This window comes from Macaca mulatta, chromosome 13 (genome assembly GCF_049350105.2).
Source record: "Macaca mulatta isolate MMU2019108-1 chromosome 13, T2T-MMU8v2.0, whole genome shotgun sequence".
NCBI classification, from domain to species: domain Eukaryota; kingdom Metazoa; phylum Chordata; class Mammalia; order Primates; family Cercopithecidae; genus Macaca; species Macaca mulatta.
This window is the reverse complement of record NC_133418.1, coordinates 7,475,583-7,492,261: the sequence shown is the minus strand read 5'-3', so window position 1 is coordinate 7,492,261 and position 16,679 is coordinate 7,475,583. Positions and strand designations below refer to the sequence as shown.

The 16,679-nt window shown below is 42.1% G+C and overlaps 1 protein-coding gene and 1 long non-coding RNA gene across 3 annotated transcripts in view; one reads left to right on the top strand and one right to left on the bottom strand.

The window, feature by feature from the left end:
• Window positions 1-144: 144 nt before the first annotated feature.
• Window positions 145-16,679, bottom strand: part of LOC144333675 (uncharacterized) — a 49,902-nt gene continuing 33,367 nt past the window's right edge. Inside the window, exons 3-4 of the long non-coding RNA XR_013402601.1 lie at window positions 1,453-1,510; window positions 145-963 (exon numbers count right to left, since the gene is read on the bottom strand). This is a non-coding gene — a long non-coding RNA (uncharacterized LOC144333675). The remainder of the gene's footprint in view (window positions 964-1,452; window positions 1,511-16,679) is intronic.
• Window positions 517-15,971, top strand: TXNDC9 (thioredoxin domain containing 9). 2 transcript variants are annotated; one of them, XM_001104266.5, is made up of 5 exons: window positions 517-611; window positions 3,553-3,773; window positions 7,163-7,281; window positions 12,492-12,746; window positions 15,200-15,971. In XM_001104266.5, exons 2-5 carry the CDS (start codon window positions 3,585-3,587, stop codon window positions 15,315-15,317), a joined length of 681 nt encoding a protein of 226 aa, XP_001104266.1. In that variant the 5' UTR covers window positions 517-611; window positions 3,553-3,584; the 3' UTR covers window positions 15,318-15,971. The 2 variants fall into 2 exon arrangements, with proteins under 2 accessions (XP_001104266.1, NP_001181196.1); NM_001194267.2 differs by lacking the exon at window positions 517-611 and having other exon boundaries at window positions 15,200-15,577.

Sequence of the window (16,679 nt, the reverse complement as noted above, 5' to 3'; positions counted from 1 at the left end):
GTGGTGGAAAATGTTCTATATCTGGATATGGCCGGTGATATTTTGGGTTTTAACTATGGAAAAGTTAATCGTGCTGTATATGTTTATGCCTCGACTTTAAGAAGAAGAAAAATGTTAAAAGAAAACAAAACACAAAACAAAAAAAAAAGAAAAATGTTTATTCAACACTAACAGAATGGTAACGCAGTTCAAGCGTCACTGCTGAGCGAGAGCACAGCTGTCTCATTTCCAGTCTCGCGCACTGGACCGTGAGTACCGAAGCACGGTCCAGAAAAAGTCCGGCCACGCCAGCCTGCGCACTAAGAAACTGCAACTCCCACCATGCCTTGCGGCCTTCCAGTTCGGCCGTGTACCGGGAGGAAAGCAAGGGTCAGACACCTCCGGTTACGGGCTGCTGGGTGGGAGGCGCACGCGCAGAATTGTCCGGCAGCCGCCCGCCCGCCCCTTCCTCTGGCGTCCAAGGTGATATCGCGAGAGGTCCGCAGCCAATAGGGAGGCTGATGTGACGGCCGGTTTGCAGCCGCCGGCAGCTACTGCAAGGCAAAAGCCGGAGTGGACCTCTCTTTTGAAACTGCTGCTGTCTCACTTCTCAGACGTCACCGAGAGCTCAGGTGAGGCAGAGGGTAGTGAGAAAAATCCGACCACCACGTCCGCGTGCTGGTGAACATGTTGCTGCTCCACATCCGGAGCGGAGGAGGGGCGCCGCCCCAGCAGCGGTGTCGGGGTCCTGGTGGAGGCTCTTGCGCATGCGCACCAGGAGGCGTCGAAGTTGAGGCAGCCGGGACTGTGCCTTCCTGTGTCTCCCCGGGCTCAGGGAGTGGCCGGGATGCCACTCGGGAGGTACCTGGGGTTCGGTTAAGGACCAGGCCCCTTGATTGTTTTGGTGGATACCTGTAAGGGTGTCCAGGAAATGACTAGGGAATTTGAGGACGCGCGGTGTCCCGTCCCACCGTTCCTGCGGAGCTGTAAAAAGGAAGAATCAGAGGCTGTGATTTGAAGAATGAAAAGCTAACGGGGGATTGCATCGTCTCTTTACCCCGTTCTCAATGCTCTAACCACCAACACCTACACCCAGAATAGCGCTTCTTAATCGCATCTGTTTCCAGTTATCCCATAATTAAATTCTGGCCTCATCCTATAAAATTGCAGGGATAAGCATTCTCTGTGCTTATCCCTGGAGCACAGCTTCCAACGTGCAATTCAGTATCTTATTTTCTCCTTCCAGCTTCCTCACCGAGGGTCACAGTACTACTGACATTTTTCTTGGGTGGTAGGGAGTGTGGAAATCTTTGCTGTGTTTGAAATACAGCACCTTTCCAATTTTATAGCACTCACGAGGAGCTTACAATTTGTTTTTTTAAACTCAAATACTTTTGAAACTTAACAGTGTAGTAATTTGAATGGAAGTTAGGCACGTGTTCATTCAAGGTTAAATACATGTGTATTGAGTACCTGCTGTGTTCTATGGAGATACAAAGATGAAATCAAGTATCCTTTTCAAATGCTTTTCCTGTAAAGAAAAAGGAATCAGAACTGAAGTTTGCAAGAATATTTCTCTTCAGCTCAACGTTGATAGAGGGCCCGTGTGGGTCAGGATCTGTGTCAGAAGCTGAGTGAATGAATTCACAGTTTATTATCAAGTTTGGGGTGCTTAGGTATTATTTGCAAATGTATCATAGTTTATTGACATGCAACAGTCTCCTGCTTTAATAGCCAAATTATAAATCATTTCTGCAGTAATAATCCTGAGATACACATAAAATTGCCGTCTAATTGTTGGTATAAAATACTCCATTGTTTTAAAAATATGTAGTCATGTGCCACATAAGGACATTTCAGTTTTATGAGATTATAATACTGTATTTATTGTACCTTTTCTGTGTTTAGATACGTAAATGCCATTATGTTACAGTTGCCTGCAGTATTCAATACAGTAACATGCTGTACAGATTTGTACTAGGAGTAATAGGCTGTATGGTATAGCCGAGGTGTGTAGCAGGCTGTACCATCTGGGTTTGTGTAAATACAGTCTATAATGTTTGAAACAGTATCAGAATCACCTAATGACACATTTCTCAGAATGTATTCCCATTTTTTGTGGGTTTTTGGGTTTTGTTTTTTGAGACAGGGTCTGGCTCTGTCGCCCAGGGTGGAGTGCAAGTGGTGCGACCTCAACCCACTGCAACCTCTGCTTCCTAAGTTCAAGCTATCCTCCTCCCACCTCAGCCTCCCTAGTAGCTCGGACTACCGCCACACACCACCAGGCCTGGCTAATTTTTCAATTTGTAGTAGAGACAGGGTTTCATCATGTTCCCAGGCTGGTCTCAAACTCCTGAACTCAAGTGATCTGCCCACCTTGGCCTCCCAAAGTGCTGGGATTATGGACGTGAGCCATAGCGCCCAGCCTAGAATGTATTCCCATTGTTAAGTAATGCATGACTCTAATTGAGATGGGTCTTTGTTTCTAATCTGAATGAGTTCTATTTTGAAACTCTTACTTTGTACAGAGGAGTGATGATGGAAAAAAAACCCCAAAGTTTTAAAAAGTATTTGGAGTGTTTTACATCAAAGTTAAGAACACTGTCAGTAAATGGAAACCAGTATTAATTTTTGTGGCCTCAGATTTTTTTTTGATAGGTAATGGGAGAACGGGAATGGACATTAATGCTTAGGGAACACCAGGCACTGTTCTTTACATAAGTGGTAATAAGACGTCTTAGGAGTTAAATGAAGCTCATTTGGGCAGCAGCCATGAAAAAATATGTGTTTTGCTCAACTCTACTCTGTGTGTTTCAGTAAGGTTAAATATATATATATATGTGTGTGTGTGTGTGTGTGTAAAACCTCAGTAGGTATACCTTTCTATTGTTGACAGTTTCTGACTTCTCTTACCCATTGGTAAAGAACACTGATTATCAGTATATATCACTAGGTATAACTTCACAACTCATTTATCTGTGGTTTGGTGATGGTCTTAAAGACTTGCCTTGGCTTTAGTGTAGTAGAACATACGCTAAATCAGAAGCACCCTAAATTTGCTATAAGTGGTTTTTGAGTGGTGTGACTAGAACCTATTGAAAATTAAATTTAAAAACACATAAAAATTCTTAAGCCCAACATCAGGGGCTTGGATGTCTTTAGAATACTCTATAGAGTAGACATACACGTGCCAGAATTTTTGAAGATAGTAGAGAAAGCCGGGCGCAGTGGCTCACGCCTGTAATCCCAGCACTGGGAGGCCAAGGCGGGCGGATCACAAGGTCAGGAGATTGAGACCATCCTGGCTAACACAGTGAAACCCCGTCTCTACTAAAAATACAAAAAAATTAGCCGGGCGCGGTGGTGGGCGCCTGTAGTCCCAGCTACTCAGGAGGCTGAGGCAGGAGAATGGCGTGAACCTGGGAGGCGGAGCTTGCAGTGAGCCGAGATCGCGCCACTGCACTCCAGCCAGGGGGACAGAGCGAGACTCCATCTCAAAAAAAAAAGAAAATGGTAGAGAAAAGCTGGCTTATTGTTTGCATTTTTTAAAATATAGTTTGTAAATCTCCCCAGCACCCAGGCTGAACTCTGCACCATTCGGAAGAATGGAAGCTGATGCATCTGTTGACATGTTTTCCAAAGTCCTGGAGAATCAGCTGCTTCAGACAACCAAACTAGTAGAAGAACATTTGGATTCTGAAATTCAAAAACTGGATCAGATGGATGAGGATGAATTGGAACGCCTGAAAGAAAAGAGACTTGAGGCCCTAAGGAAAGCTCAACAGCAGAAACAAGTAACCTCTCTGCTCTGCTTTCTGAAATTGCTATAACAGTATGCGCCTAACAACTTATATATACCTGTGCCGTAGTAGTTACATTTCGTTCTTTGTTTTTAGGGTTTTGGGAATTTAGAGTACCTATTACTGTTAAAATTTTGCCCAGAAAAAAATATGTTTTAAAGACACATTCAAAATTAGCCCAATCTCTATGTGAATCCACAGTCGAGTAAAAGAAAGATCTGCCCAAGATCGTTTTTCTGAGCTTGGATTTGTGTGGTTGAATGGAGGGCAAGGGAGTCATTGGTTTCCATTTCAGGTAATGTTAAAGCCTATCAAAATTTAGCTATTTTCAAAGGAAACAAGATAAGACAGGTGAGATAATAGCTATTAAGTCAGTTTATGTTGAAAAAATTATTTCAGGCATTTCCAATGAAATATTTAATTAGTGGCATGTTCAAAAGAATGCATGCTTTGTAACAAAGAAAGGTGGTCACAGCTCTATCCTCGTTGCCCCTTAGAATGTTTGTGTAGAATAAACACAGAGTTGTAAACTCGGATTGAAACCAACGGATTAAATTCTGTAAATTGAATTTTTTTTCTTGTTTTTGAGCTAGAGTCTCGCTGTGACACCCCGGCTGGAGTGCAATGGTGTCATCTCGACTCACTGCAACTTCCGCTTCCCGGGTTCAAGCAATTCTCCTGCCTCAGCCACCCGAGTAGCTGGGACTACAGGTGCACATCACACGCCCGGCTAATTTTTGTATTTTTAGTAGAGACGGGGTTTCACCATATTGGCCAGACTGCCCTGGAATTTCTGACCTCAAGTAATCCACCAACCTTAGCCTCCCAGGTTGGCGATGGAATTACAAGCGTGAGCCACCGCACCCGGCCAAATTCTGTAAATTGAATTTTGATTAAAACATTTTTCCATTGGGTTGCATGGAAATACATTATCACCAACTCTGGTTCCTTTTCAGTTGCCTGTGACTTAAACATGAGGCTTAACTTTTCTGAAGAAATAGAGAGTTTTGACTGGGCATGGTGGCTCACATCCGTAATCCCAACACTTTGGGAGGCCAAGGCGGGCAGGCAACCTGAGGTTGGGAGTTCAAGACCAGCCTGGCCAACATGGTGAAACCCTGTCTCTACTAAAAATACAAAAATTAGCCAGGTGTGGTGGCATGTGCCTGTAGTCCCAGCTACTCAGGAGGCTGAGACAAGAGAATCTCTTGAACTTGGGAGGTGGAGGTTGCAGTGAGTTGAGATTATGCTACTGCACTCCAGCCGGGACGATAAAGCAAGACCCAGTTCCCCCACAAAAAAAAAAAAAAAAAAAGAGAAGGAGTTTTGTTTGTATTGCTGTAGCATCACTTTATATGTTTACACCCTCATGTTTAGAAGAGTTGATATGTTTAGAAGAGTTACTACAAAAGGAAATCTTTTATGAATGAGTCCAAATTTTTACATTTTGAGTTTTCTAAAGTAGAGTATGTTATATGGCTTTTACATGTACCCTATTTTAGAAAATAGACTGCTTTTCTTTTTCTTTTTTATTTTTTGAGAGGGAGTCTCAGTCTATTGCCTATCCTGCCTTGACCTCCCAAATAGCTGAGATTACAGGTGCCCACCACCATGCCCAGCTAATTTTTGTGTTTTAGTGGAGACAGGGTTTCACCATGCTGGTCAGGCTGGTCTCGAACTCTGACCTCAAGTGATCCGCCTGCCTCGGCCTCCCAAAGTGCTGGGATTACAGGCATGAGCCACCCCACACCAGGCCCAATTGGCTCCTTTTCATAGTATAGGGCTGATAATTAGTGTGCAGAGGACAGATTATTGGAATTTAAGGTAATATATGTTTAGGTTCTACCACAAACTCATATTTCATGGTCACATTTAAGTACTAATTGCTAATGTGCAACTACAAATAATTATTTGTAACTAGGATATTTTTGCAGAGAGACTGAATTCACCAGATTCGCAGTGATGAACATACATTAAATCATGTCTTACAGGAACTTTTTTGGCAGTTCAAAACAGTGGTCTGAGTATTTATAATTAAAACCAACTAAGGCAAACCGGCTATAGGCCTTTTTTTATTAATGTATAAATCAATGTAAAATGAATTTGTCATCGAGTAATTCAGAAGGTCTTATTTTAGAACTTTCATTGCATTTCAATAGATCTTTTTTATTAAAATGCTTTCTGGAAATAGGCAAGAAACCTAGTGATTTGTGTAGATACTCTTTTTATAAGAGATGATACAGTAATTAGATGATACAGTAATTTTGATTTTCTGATCTTTGAGGGTATTGGGGAGATCAGCACTTAATAGGCCTAGGCGAATCTATATTCTCCTGTCAGCCAAGCACCCTCCTACTGTTAACTAGAGCTGGCGCACTTAGGTAGGGACCGAACAGAGGGATAAGGTGAGAAATAGGAGTTAAGCAGAGGCTTGGGTGGCAGCCACTGAGAGAGCTGTAACCCCAGCACTTTTGGAGGGCAAGGTGGGAGGATTGCTTAAACCTAGGAGTTTGAGATCAGCCTGGCAATATAGTAAAACACCATCTCTACCAAAAAAAAAAAAAAAAATTAACCAGGCATGGTGTGGCGTGTGCCAGTGGTCCCAACTCCTTGGGAGACTGACGTAGGAGGATCTCTTGATCCCAGGAGGTTGAGGCTGCAGTGAGCTATGATCATGCCACCGCCGCACTTCATCCTGGGCAACTTTAGTGAGACCCATTCTCAAAAAACAAACAAACAAAAAACTTTTTGGCCGGGCATGGTGGATCACGCCTATAAACCCAGCACTTTGGGAAGCTGAGGCAGGCGGATCACAAGGTCAAGAAATCGAGACCATCCTGGCCAACATGGTGAAACTCCGTCTCTACTAAAAATACAAAAATTAGCTGGGCATGGTGGCGCCTGCCTGTAGTCCCAGCTACTGGGGAGGCAGAAGCAGAATTGCTTGAACCCGGGAGGTGGAGGTTGCAGTGAGCCGAGATTGCACCACGGCACTCCAGCCTGGCGATAGAGTGAAACTGTCTCAAAAAAAAAAAAAAAAAAAAAAAAAAAGGCATGATCTGTCCGTCTTGGCCTCCCTAAGTGCTGGGATTACAGGCTTGAGCCACCGCGCCTGGCCCACTTAAAATTCTTATCAGCGTGACAGTAATTATTTCCCTCCAGTATTGTGATATAGCCACGATATTGGGAACAGGCAACAGCTGTTGAGAATCGTGTTCCTTCAGTCCCTACTTGAAGGAACTAAAAAAAAAAAAAAAAAAGTGGTTTTTTTGTTTGTTTTTAAATTCATTACAAAATACGACGGTGATTTGGACACTTAAAATGTCAAGTGGTGCTGAAAGAGAGATTTCACATGTGTCGTGTTTTGCTTCTCTCCAAATTAGGAATGGCTTTCTAAAGGACACGGGGAATACAGAGAAATCCCTAGTGAAAGAGATTTTTTTCAAGAAGTCAAGGAGAGTAAAAAAGTGGTTTGCCATTTCTACAGAGACTCCGCATTCAGGTAACTTTGTTTCCATCTGTGACTTTTTCTTAAAAAAACCACAATGAATTGTTTGGATAAAGATACACTGGCTTACTAGAGAAATGAAGAAAACTAAAAGGAAAAACTTCCTAAGTTGTTTCATTGTACTCTCTCATATGTTATTTAGTATTAAGCAGGTGGGGGTCCAATCACTCAAGCCTGCAATCCCAGCATTTTGGGAGGCCGAGGGTGGGGGCGGATCACTTGAGGTCAGGAGTTCGAGATCAGCCAGGCTAACATGGAGAAACCCTGTCTCTACTAAAACTACAAAATTAGCCGGATGTGGTGGCAGGTACCTGTAGTCCCAGCTACTGGGGAGGCTGAGGTGGGAGAATTGCTTGAACCCGGAGACAGAGGTTGCAGTGGGTGGAGATCGTGACACTGCACTCCAGCTTGGGCAATAGAGTGAGACTCCGTCTCAAAAAAAAAGAGAAAAAAAAAAGTTAATCGTTATTTTAAGGAGTAACTTAAAGAACAGTCTCTTGCAAAAGTATAAATGGATATTACTGAAAGTCAGTATTCTCATATAAACGGCTTGTGTTTTTGAATTGTGTTTTCACTAGCTAACTCTAAAAACATCTTAGAAATGTACACTTAAAATTCTTTTTTTTTTTTTTTTGAGACGGAGTCTCGCTGTGTCGCCCAGGCTGGAGTGCAGTGGTGAGATCTCAGCTTACTGCAATCTCCACCTCCCAGGTTCAAGCAATTCTCCTGCCTCAGCCTCCCAAGTAGCTGGAACTACAGGCACCTGCCACCACGCCCGGCTACTTTTTTGTATTTTTAGTAGAGATGGGGTTTCACTGTGTTAGCTAGAATGGTCTCAATCTCCTGACCTCATGATCCACCCGCCTCGGCCTCCCTAAGTACTGGGATTACAAGCTTGAGCCACTGCGCTCAGCCCACTTAAAATTCTTATCAGCATGACAGTAATTATTTCCCTCTAGTATTGTGATATACCAGTCTTGGCTGGAAGGAGAAGTGATTTTTCTTAGACCACCCTACGTCTCCATATCTCTCTAAGGAGGCCGATCTCTTATAAAATGTTAATACCTCCCCAAAAAAAGTCTTATCTTAAACCAAAGGACCCAAGCCTTTGTGGGTTTTGGTGCACAGATTTGATTAGTCGCCAACACTTAAAAATTGAGAGATAACCCCTTTAGAAAATATCCACATTCGGAATTTTTCTTTAAAAAATATCAAAACTTACTAATAGCATCACTGGAACTAGAATGGCAGTCATCTGCTGACTGGCACCTGCCCACCCGGGACAGACAAGCACTGTGCTCTGGAGTCTCTGGCACTCACTGTGGTTTTGGGCCTGCTGTGTTTCTCATTTCTGTGGCCTACCTGCCCCTTTGTCTTCATCTCACAACCCAACAGCTTCGTTGTTAGTTAACACCTTTCAAGAATTGATTGCCTGGTATTCATTGACTAAGAGAATAAAAATGAAAGAAAATATTGAGATGGTGAAATCCCTCGTGAGGAACAGTGAGAGAAGGGATTAGGAAGGTAGAAAGGTATCAGAGAAACCTCTGCCCTTGTGGTACACAGCCATCTCCCATTGGCACACATTCCTCTGTTGCCAACCTCTGACAAATAGGATGAAGTGATATATAAATATACTAGTATGTAAAATATTATTTGTCCACTTGTTTTTTTGTTTTTGAGAGAGAGTCTTACACTGTCACCCAGGCTAGAGTGCAATGGCGGGATCTCGGCTCACTGCAACCTCCACCTCCCAGGTTCAAGTGATTCTCCTGCCTCGGCCTCCCGAGTAGCCAGGACTACAGGAACCCGCCACCATACCTGGCTAATTTTTGTATTTTTAGTAGAGAAGGGGTTTCGCCAGGTTGGCCAGGCTGGTTTCAAACTCCTGACCTCAGGTGATCCACCCACCTTGGCCTCCCAAAGTGTTGGGGATTACAGGCATGAGCCACGGCACTCGGCCTCACTTGCGTTTTGTATGTCTTCCCCAACCAGATTGTTGTTTTTGTAGAGGCAGAGCATTTGCCTGTATTGTGGCCCACTGTGCTCTGGGATCATAGCCCTAAGGCAACTGCCTCACACATAGTAGTCAATAAATACGTTTGATCGGTATATAAACAGTGCATCACCAGGAGTACTCACCTTCAAACAGAACTGAAAAATCAAAATCATCCAGTTAACTTTATATATTAGCAAAGTTTCTAGCTCATAGTAGGTAGGATGCTTTCATGTATATTATCCCTAGAACATTCACAATAATCTTCAGAGGCACTTATTATTATTCCTGTATTTCATGTGTGGAAACCAAGATTTGGAGAAATTAAGTGACTCACCTAGTATCACTCAGATACTAAATAACTAAAAAAAAAAAAATATTTGAACCAATGTTTCTTTGGATTTTTTGTTTTGTTTTGTTTTTGAGACAGAGTCTCTCTGTCGCCCAGGCTGGAGTGCAGTGACAACGATGTTGGCTCACTGCAACCTCTGCCTCCCGGGTTCAAGCGATTCTCCTGCCTCCGCCTCCTGAGTAACTGAGATTACAGGGGCACGCTACCAGACCTGGCTAATTTTTGTAATTTTAGATGGGGTTTTACCATATTGGTCAGGCTGGTCTCGAACTCCTGACCTCAGGTGATCCACCGACCTTGGCCTCCCAAAGTGCTGGGATTACAGGCATGAGCCACCATGCCCGGCTGAACCCATGTTTTAAGCCTATTGCTATTTTTTAAATTTTTGTGGGTAGTAATAGGTAAATATGGGGTACATGAGATATTTTAACACAGGCATGAAATGTTTAATAATCACATCAGGGTAAATGGAGTATCAATCACCTCAAGCTTTTATCCTTTGTGTTATAAACAATCTAATTATGCTCTTTTAGTTATTTTTAAATGTACATAAAGGCCTATACCTATTCATACCATGACTGTTGTTTTGGATTTTTAAAAATTGATTGACGGGTTGGGCACCGTGGCTCATGCCTGTAATGCTAGTACTTTGAGAAGCTGAGGCAGGCGGATCACGAGGTCAGGAGATCGAGGTCATCCTGCCCAACATGATGAAAACCCATCTCTACTAAAGTACCAAAACTTAGCTGGGCCTGGTGGCACGTGCCCATAGTCCCAGTTGCACAGGAGGCTGAGGCAGGGGAATTGCTTGAACCTGGGAGGCAGAGGTTGCTCTGAGCCGAGATCACACCACTGCACTCCAGCCTGGCAACAGAGCAAGACTCTGTCTCAAAAAAAAAAAAAAAAAAAATTGATTGACAAATGGTATAATCATAGACTTATTTAAAATAGGTTCGTGGCCAGGTGTGGTGGCTCACACCTGAAATCCCAGCACCTTTGGGAGGCTGAGGCCGGTAGATCACCTGAGGTCAGGAGTTCAAGACCAGCCTGACCAATATGGTGAAACCCTGTCTATTAAAATACAAAAATTAGCCAGGCATGGTGTGGGCGCCTGTAATCCCAGCTTCTCAGGAGGTTGAGACAAGAGAATTACTTGAACCCAGGAGGTGGAGGTTGCAGTGAGCAGAGGTCGTGCCACTGCACTCCAGCCTGGGTGACAGAGCAAGACTCCATCTCAAAAAAAAAAAAAAAATACGTTCCTTACTGCAGTTAAAGTATGGAGTTGATTTATTTACAAATTTTCAGGAACATATTTCTCATATGATGGTTCATTTATCATTTGTTTTGAGCTTTATTTAAAAACCATTTATTTGTTCTCTCTTAACCATTTTTCACTGAAATCTCATTACTGAACTACATGAGTGACATATGACAAGATATATCCAGGGAAAAAGTGATGAGGCACCAAGGTTACACGTAATTTATGTTAGACCCAAACCTAGTTCAGGAAAAACTACATCAAGTGCACAAAAAGCTTACTGGTAAAAAGAATCATGAAGTATTTTGTGTGATAGTCATCTAAAGAGGTAGTTCTCAAGCTTTGTTTGAGCATAAGAACAGCTGTATGTTTCTCAACTCCACTGCCAGAGAATTTTGATTCATCTGGATATTTTAAAGGCTAATTGCAGGCCGAGTGTGGTGGCTCACGCCTGTAATGCTAGCACTTTGGAGGCTGAGGCAGGTGGATTGCTTGAGATCAGGAGTTCAAGACCAGCCTAGCCAACATGGTGAAACCACATCTCTACTAAAAATACAAAAATTAGCCAGGCATGGTGGTGGGCCCTTGTAATCCCAGCTACTTGGGAGGCTGAGGCAGGAGAATTGATTGAACCCAGGAGGCAGAGGTTACAGTGAGCCGAGGTCACGCCACTGCACTCCAGTCTGGATTACAGACGTGAGCCACTGCGCTCAGCCAAGAAAATCTCACTTTTGTTTCCCTCTTCATTGGAAGATGGCTTCCGGGCGTGGTGGCTCACGCCTGTAATCCTAGCGCTTTGGGAGACCGAGGCAGGCGGATTACGAGGTCAGGAGATCAAGACCATCCTGGCTAACATGGTGAAACCCCATCTCTACTAAAATACAAAAAATTAGCTGGGCGTGGTGGCGGCGCCTGTAGTCCCAGCTACTCGGGAAGCTGAGGCAGGAGAACGGTGTGAACCCAGGAGGCAGAGCTTGCAGTGAGCCAAGATTGCACCAGTGCACTCCAGCCTGGGCAACACAGCAAGACTCCACCTCAAAAAAAAAAAAAAAAGGTTATTACTGGTATTTTTTAATTCCCTAGAAGCATAATGGCCACATTTATTTAAATATTATTAGTAACCCTTAGTCTTAATGTGCTTCTTACTGATAGAGTTGCGTATTTAGGAGTAAGAAGTTTTTCCTTGGCAATGCCATTCAGTTTTTCTTCGTGACTTCCAAATATGGCACCATGTGTGCATTTCTGACTCTTGTCTCTTCTGAGTTCTGTCAAGTTTCAATTTGTTCCTCATCCAGTTTCTTGTATGAGAGATAGGACAACTTCCTTTATGACTTAAAGCATATGTTTAATATTTTAAAAGAGAATTAATGCAAATCTGACTTTCTAGAATCTCATAGGCTGTTTTCCCATCTCTTAATCAGGCAACTAACCTCTGATCTGGAAGTGAGGTCATCTGACACAAGTGCAAGTTGGCTGCCATGTTATGAGAGTCAGACAACAGAAAAACTATATAATTAGATTTCCCTTAATGACATTTATTTTGAAAAACAGCGATCTGTGGTTTTAGCTTATAATTTTCTATGTGTGGTTACTTACAGATGTAAAATACTAGACAGACACCTGGCTATATTGTCCAAGAAACACCTCGAGACCAAATTTTTGAAGCTGAATGTGGAAAAAGCACCTTTCCTTTGTGAGAGACTGCGTATCAAAGTCATTCCCACACTAGCACTGGTAAAAGACGGGAAAACACAGGATTATGTTGTTGGGTTTACTGACCTAGGAAATACAGATGACTTCACCACAGAAAGTTTAGAATGGAGGCTCGGTTGTTCGGACATTCTTAATTACAGGTAACTTTTAACAAAAGAAGAGATTGATTTTAATTCATGTATAGTTGATGTTTTTACAGAAGATTTTTGTAATTGTAACATATATGAAATCAGGGCATTTTGGCTGAGGTGACAAAGTTTCTCAAAGGAAAACCATATTTTTTGAAGTGTGTATTGTTACCGTGATTTTACAGCAAAATCAAAGTTACAGATAGAGCCGGGCGCGGTGGCCTAAGCCTGTAATCCCAGCACTTTGGGAGGCCGAGGCGGGCGGATCACAAGGTCAGGAGATCGAGACCACAGTGAAACCCCGTCTCTACTAAAAATACAAAAAATTAGCCGGGCGCGGTGGCGGGCGCCTGTAGTCCTAGCTACTCAGGAGGCTGAGGCAGGAGAATGGCGTGAACCCGGGAGGCGGAGCTTGCAGTGAGCCGAGATCGCGCCACTGCACTCCATCCTGGGCAACAGCGTGAGACTCCGTCTCAAAAAAAAAAAAAAAAAAAAAACAAAGTTACAGATAGAACTGATTTTATAGGTAAAACTAAGTCTCACAGTACTCCTGACTGTAAAAGTTGTCAGCTTAACATGTGCTGTTGACACTAATTTTGTATTAATCTGGAAACTTAAAATGGCAATCCAGAGTTGGCTGTTCCCTCATTTAAGCCAGATTACTCAAATGGATACTGACTTAAGTGATTCTCTTTGATAAAATAAAAATTAAAAGCAGACTGTTGCAAAGAAAGTTGTATTTTAAAATACTACATTTTTAACATAGATATTTCTGTTTTACTTATAGAGGCTAATGAATACAAAAAGGTTTCTATGCCTAGCTTACATTACTGGCTATGTTTTAGTTTGAAAACAATCTAAAACTCCAACTTCCATTTCTTTGTCCACTTCTTCAGACAAATAACTTATCTAATTCCACAAATCAGAGCATATCATCTTGTCTTTTTTGCCGTTTTCTTGATTTGCAAAAGTAGCAGGTAAAATTGTGCAATTACCATTCCAGAGTGATGGTGCCTTTCAGGAAGTAAAAGTTTCTCTCCCATTTTTTCTCTCTCCCCCATTTCTCTCCCGTCTTTTCTCTGATTCTCCTACACATGCCAAAATCATTCCTATGTTGTAGAAATTGGTTTCATTTTTCCTAATATTAACATATTAATATTTATTAAAGTTATATATTCTGAAGTAATTTTAAACCTTAAAGAAATTGCAGCCGGGTGGGGCACTTCCGTAATCCCAGAAGATTACAAACATTGAGAGGCTGAGGTGGGAGAATCGTTTGAGGCCAGGAGTTTGAGACCAACTTGGGTAGCATGGTGAGATGAGACCTCGTCTCCACAAAAAACTAGCGGAAACCACCCCCTGCAGACTAATACAAAGAATCCTAGTTGACCCTTTGCCCATATTACCCAATGTTAAGCATGTTATATTTGTTTTCTCATTGTCTTTATAGATACCATGAAGTACTTTGGGAACCATTTGAGTGGAAGCTGTGAATACAGTGTCCCTTTACTCCTAAAGGCTTCCACCTGTATTTTCTAAGAACAGGGACATTTTCTTACATAGCGACAGTACAATTATTAAAACAGGAATTATCGTGTAATTTACAGCTCGTATTTCATATTTTATCATTGTCCCAATATTGTCCTTCATACCAAAAATGCAGCACATTTAGTTATTATGTCTCTAGTTCCTGTTGTTATTCTTTGGTTCTTAAGACTGATGTTTTTGAAGAGTACAAACTGTTTATTTTGGAGAACATCTCCCAGTTTGGGTTTGTCTTATCTTTCCTCAAGATTTGATTCAGATTATCGATTGTTGACAGGTATGTTATGGAAGTGATGCATCGTATCAGGAGGTGTGTGATGGTTTCTCTCATTTCTGATGACAACTGAGCACTGTGTTAACCAAATGTTAATCCATAATTAATGATAAAAAGGAAAATAGGTCTCGTGCAGTGGCTCATACCTATAATCCCAGCACTTTGGGATGCCAAAGCAGAAGGATCGCTTAAGCCTAACAGTTCAAGACCAGCCTGGGCAATATAGTGAGATGTTATCACTACAAAAAATTTAAAAATTAGCTGAGCACGGTGGCACACACATGTAGTCCCAGCTACTCAGGAGGCGGAGGTGGGAGGATCACTTGAGCCCAGGAAGTGGAGGTTGCAGTGAGCTGTGATCACACCACTACACTTCAGCCTGGACCACAGAGTGAGACCCTGTCTCAAAAAGAAAGGAAAATAAAATGGATCTAAAACATTTAGTAGTACGAAATAAGGTTGACGGCTATTAACCATCAATATAAGCATTATACCTCTTCCTTGACACCCACCAGCATTTTAAAGAAATTTTATTCTATGTTACAGGAAGGGAGCAAAGAGAGATTTTTGTGCAGTTTAGTATACTAGTACTAAATCATAAAGAATAAAATGCTTTTTTTATTTTTATTTTTATTTTTATTTTTAGTGGAAATTTAATGGAGCCACCATTTCAGAACCAAAAGAAATTTGGAACAAACTTCACAAAGCTGGAAAAGAAAACTATCCGAGGAAAGAAATATGATTCAGACTCTGATGATGATTAGAGCTCCGTAATTCTTTGTAAATTGTCCTTTTTTCTGCTTCAGATTTAAATGTGTTTTTAAAATCCTATTAATGTCTGTACATTGGTCATCTAAATACTCATATTCTCAAGTTTGATACAGTTGTATCACATCGAAAGGCGTCTTTATTATTTTCTGTGTGGCCATCATGTTTACGTTGAGGAAAACTTCTCAGTTCTTAAATTATCTGGGAAGGGTCTGGATTCTCTATTTTTGAGATTGACTTTATCACAATATGATTCTTACGTCTTTATACCACTTACAATTGTGTTTTGATCTACAGAGCTAGAAATTCAAAAACTATTCCAGGACTACTACTTAATTGGCATTATTTATACAAGAGATCAAGTAGCCATTTACTGGCGCAGTACTGCATTTGTAAATGAATTATAAACACTCCTCTGGAATATATTTAACCATTAAAGAACTGCTTATTAATTCTGGACACTGCATGTTGATGTGGAATCAACTGATGCCAGCAGAAAGCTATTTGATTTGTGAACATGCTGCCTTATGTAAAGGGTCCTGATTGCTTGTATTTTAAGACATTCGTTAAAAAGAAATCAGGAAACACTTTTGAAATAACAGCATAAGGAACTTCACTGTCTCTGCTCAATAAAACACCTGTAACTAGAAGTTTAAGTTTATGTGGAAATTGTCATATAAGCATACATCCAACAAAAACATGTTTTCAAGAAAGTCTTCTAATCTTGGAATAGGGAGTCTGTGGCAGTTGAGCCATGACCCCATTCCCTCTCTCCAGTTCCCAGTCCCAGACTACAGTTTCTCCTCTGGGAGAGTAGATTACTAGCATGCCTCATTCCCTCAAGCTCTGTGTTGCGGAAGCCCTTTTGTAAGCAAGAGTAGCCAAGAGGTTTGGCGCTCCTTCCTCCACCCAGTCCCCACTTACGGAACAGAAACTCTAACCCAGGAATAGCAGACTGAGAATCCTGGGCCTCAGTTGCTTTTGCCCCAGCTTACTCAGAGGATGAAGGCTCTCTGCTCGTACATAGGGTGAAGGTTCCATGCAAGGAGATGCACTTGGAGGAGACCCGGAGTTATATCACCCTTTTCCCCCTTGTAGACTGTGGGTTTAACTCCTAGAAAAGCAGGCCATTGTCCCCATCCCTAGCTCTGGAGCAGCAGAACAGAGGTTCTGTCCAGTGGAAATGGCAAGTCATAAAAACAGCTCCGGGCTGGGCACGGTGGCTCACACCTGTAATCCCAGCACTTTGGGAGGCCAAGGTGGGTGGATCACAGGTCAAGAGATTGAGACCATCCTGGCTAACTTGGTGAAATCCCATCTCTACTAAAAATATAAAAAATTAGCTGGGCATGGTGGCG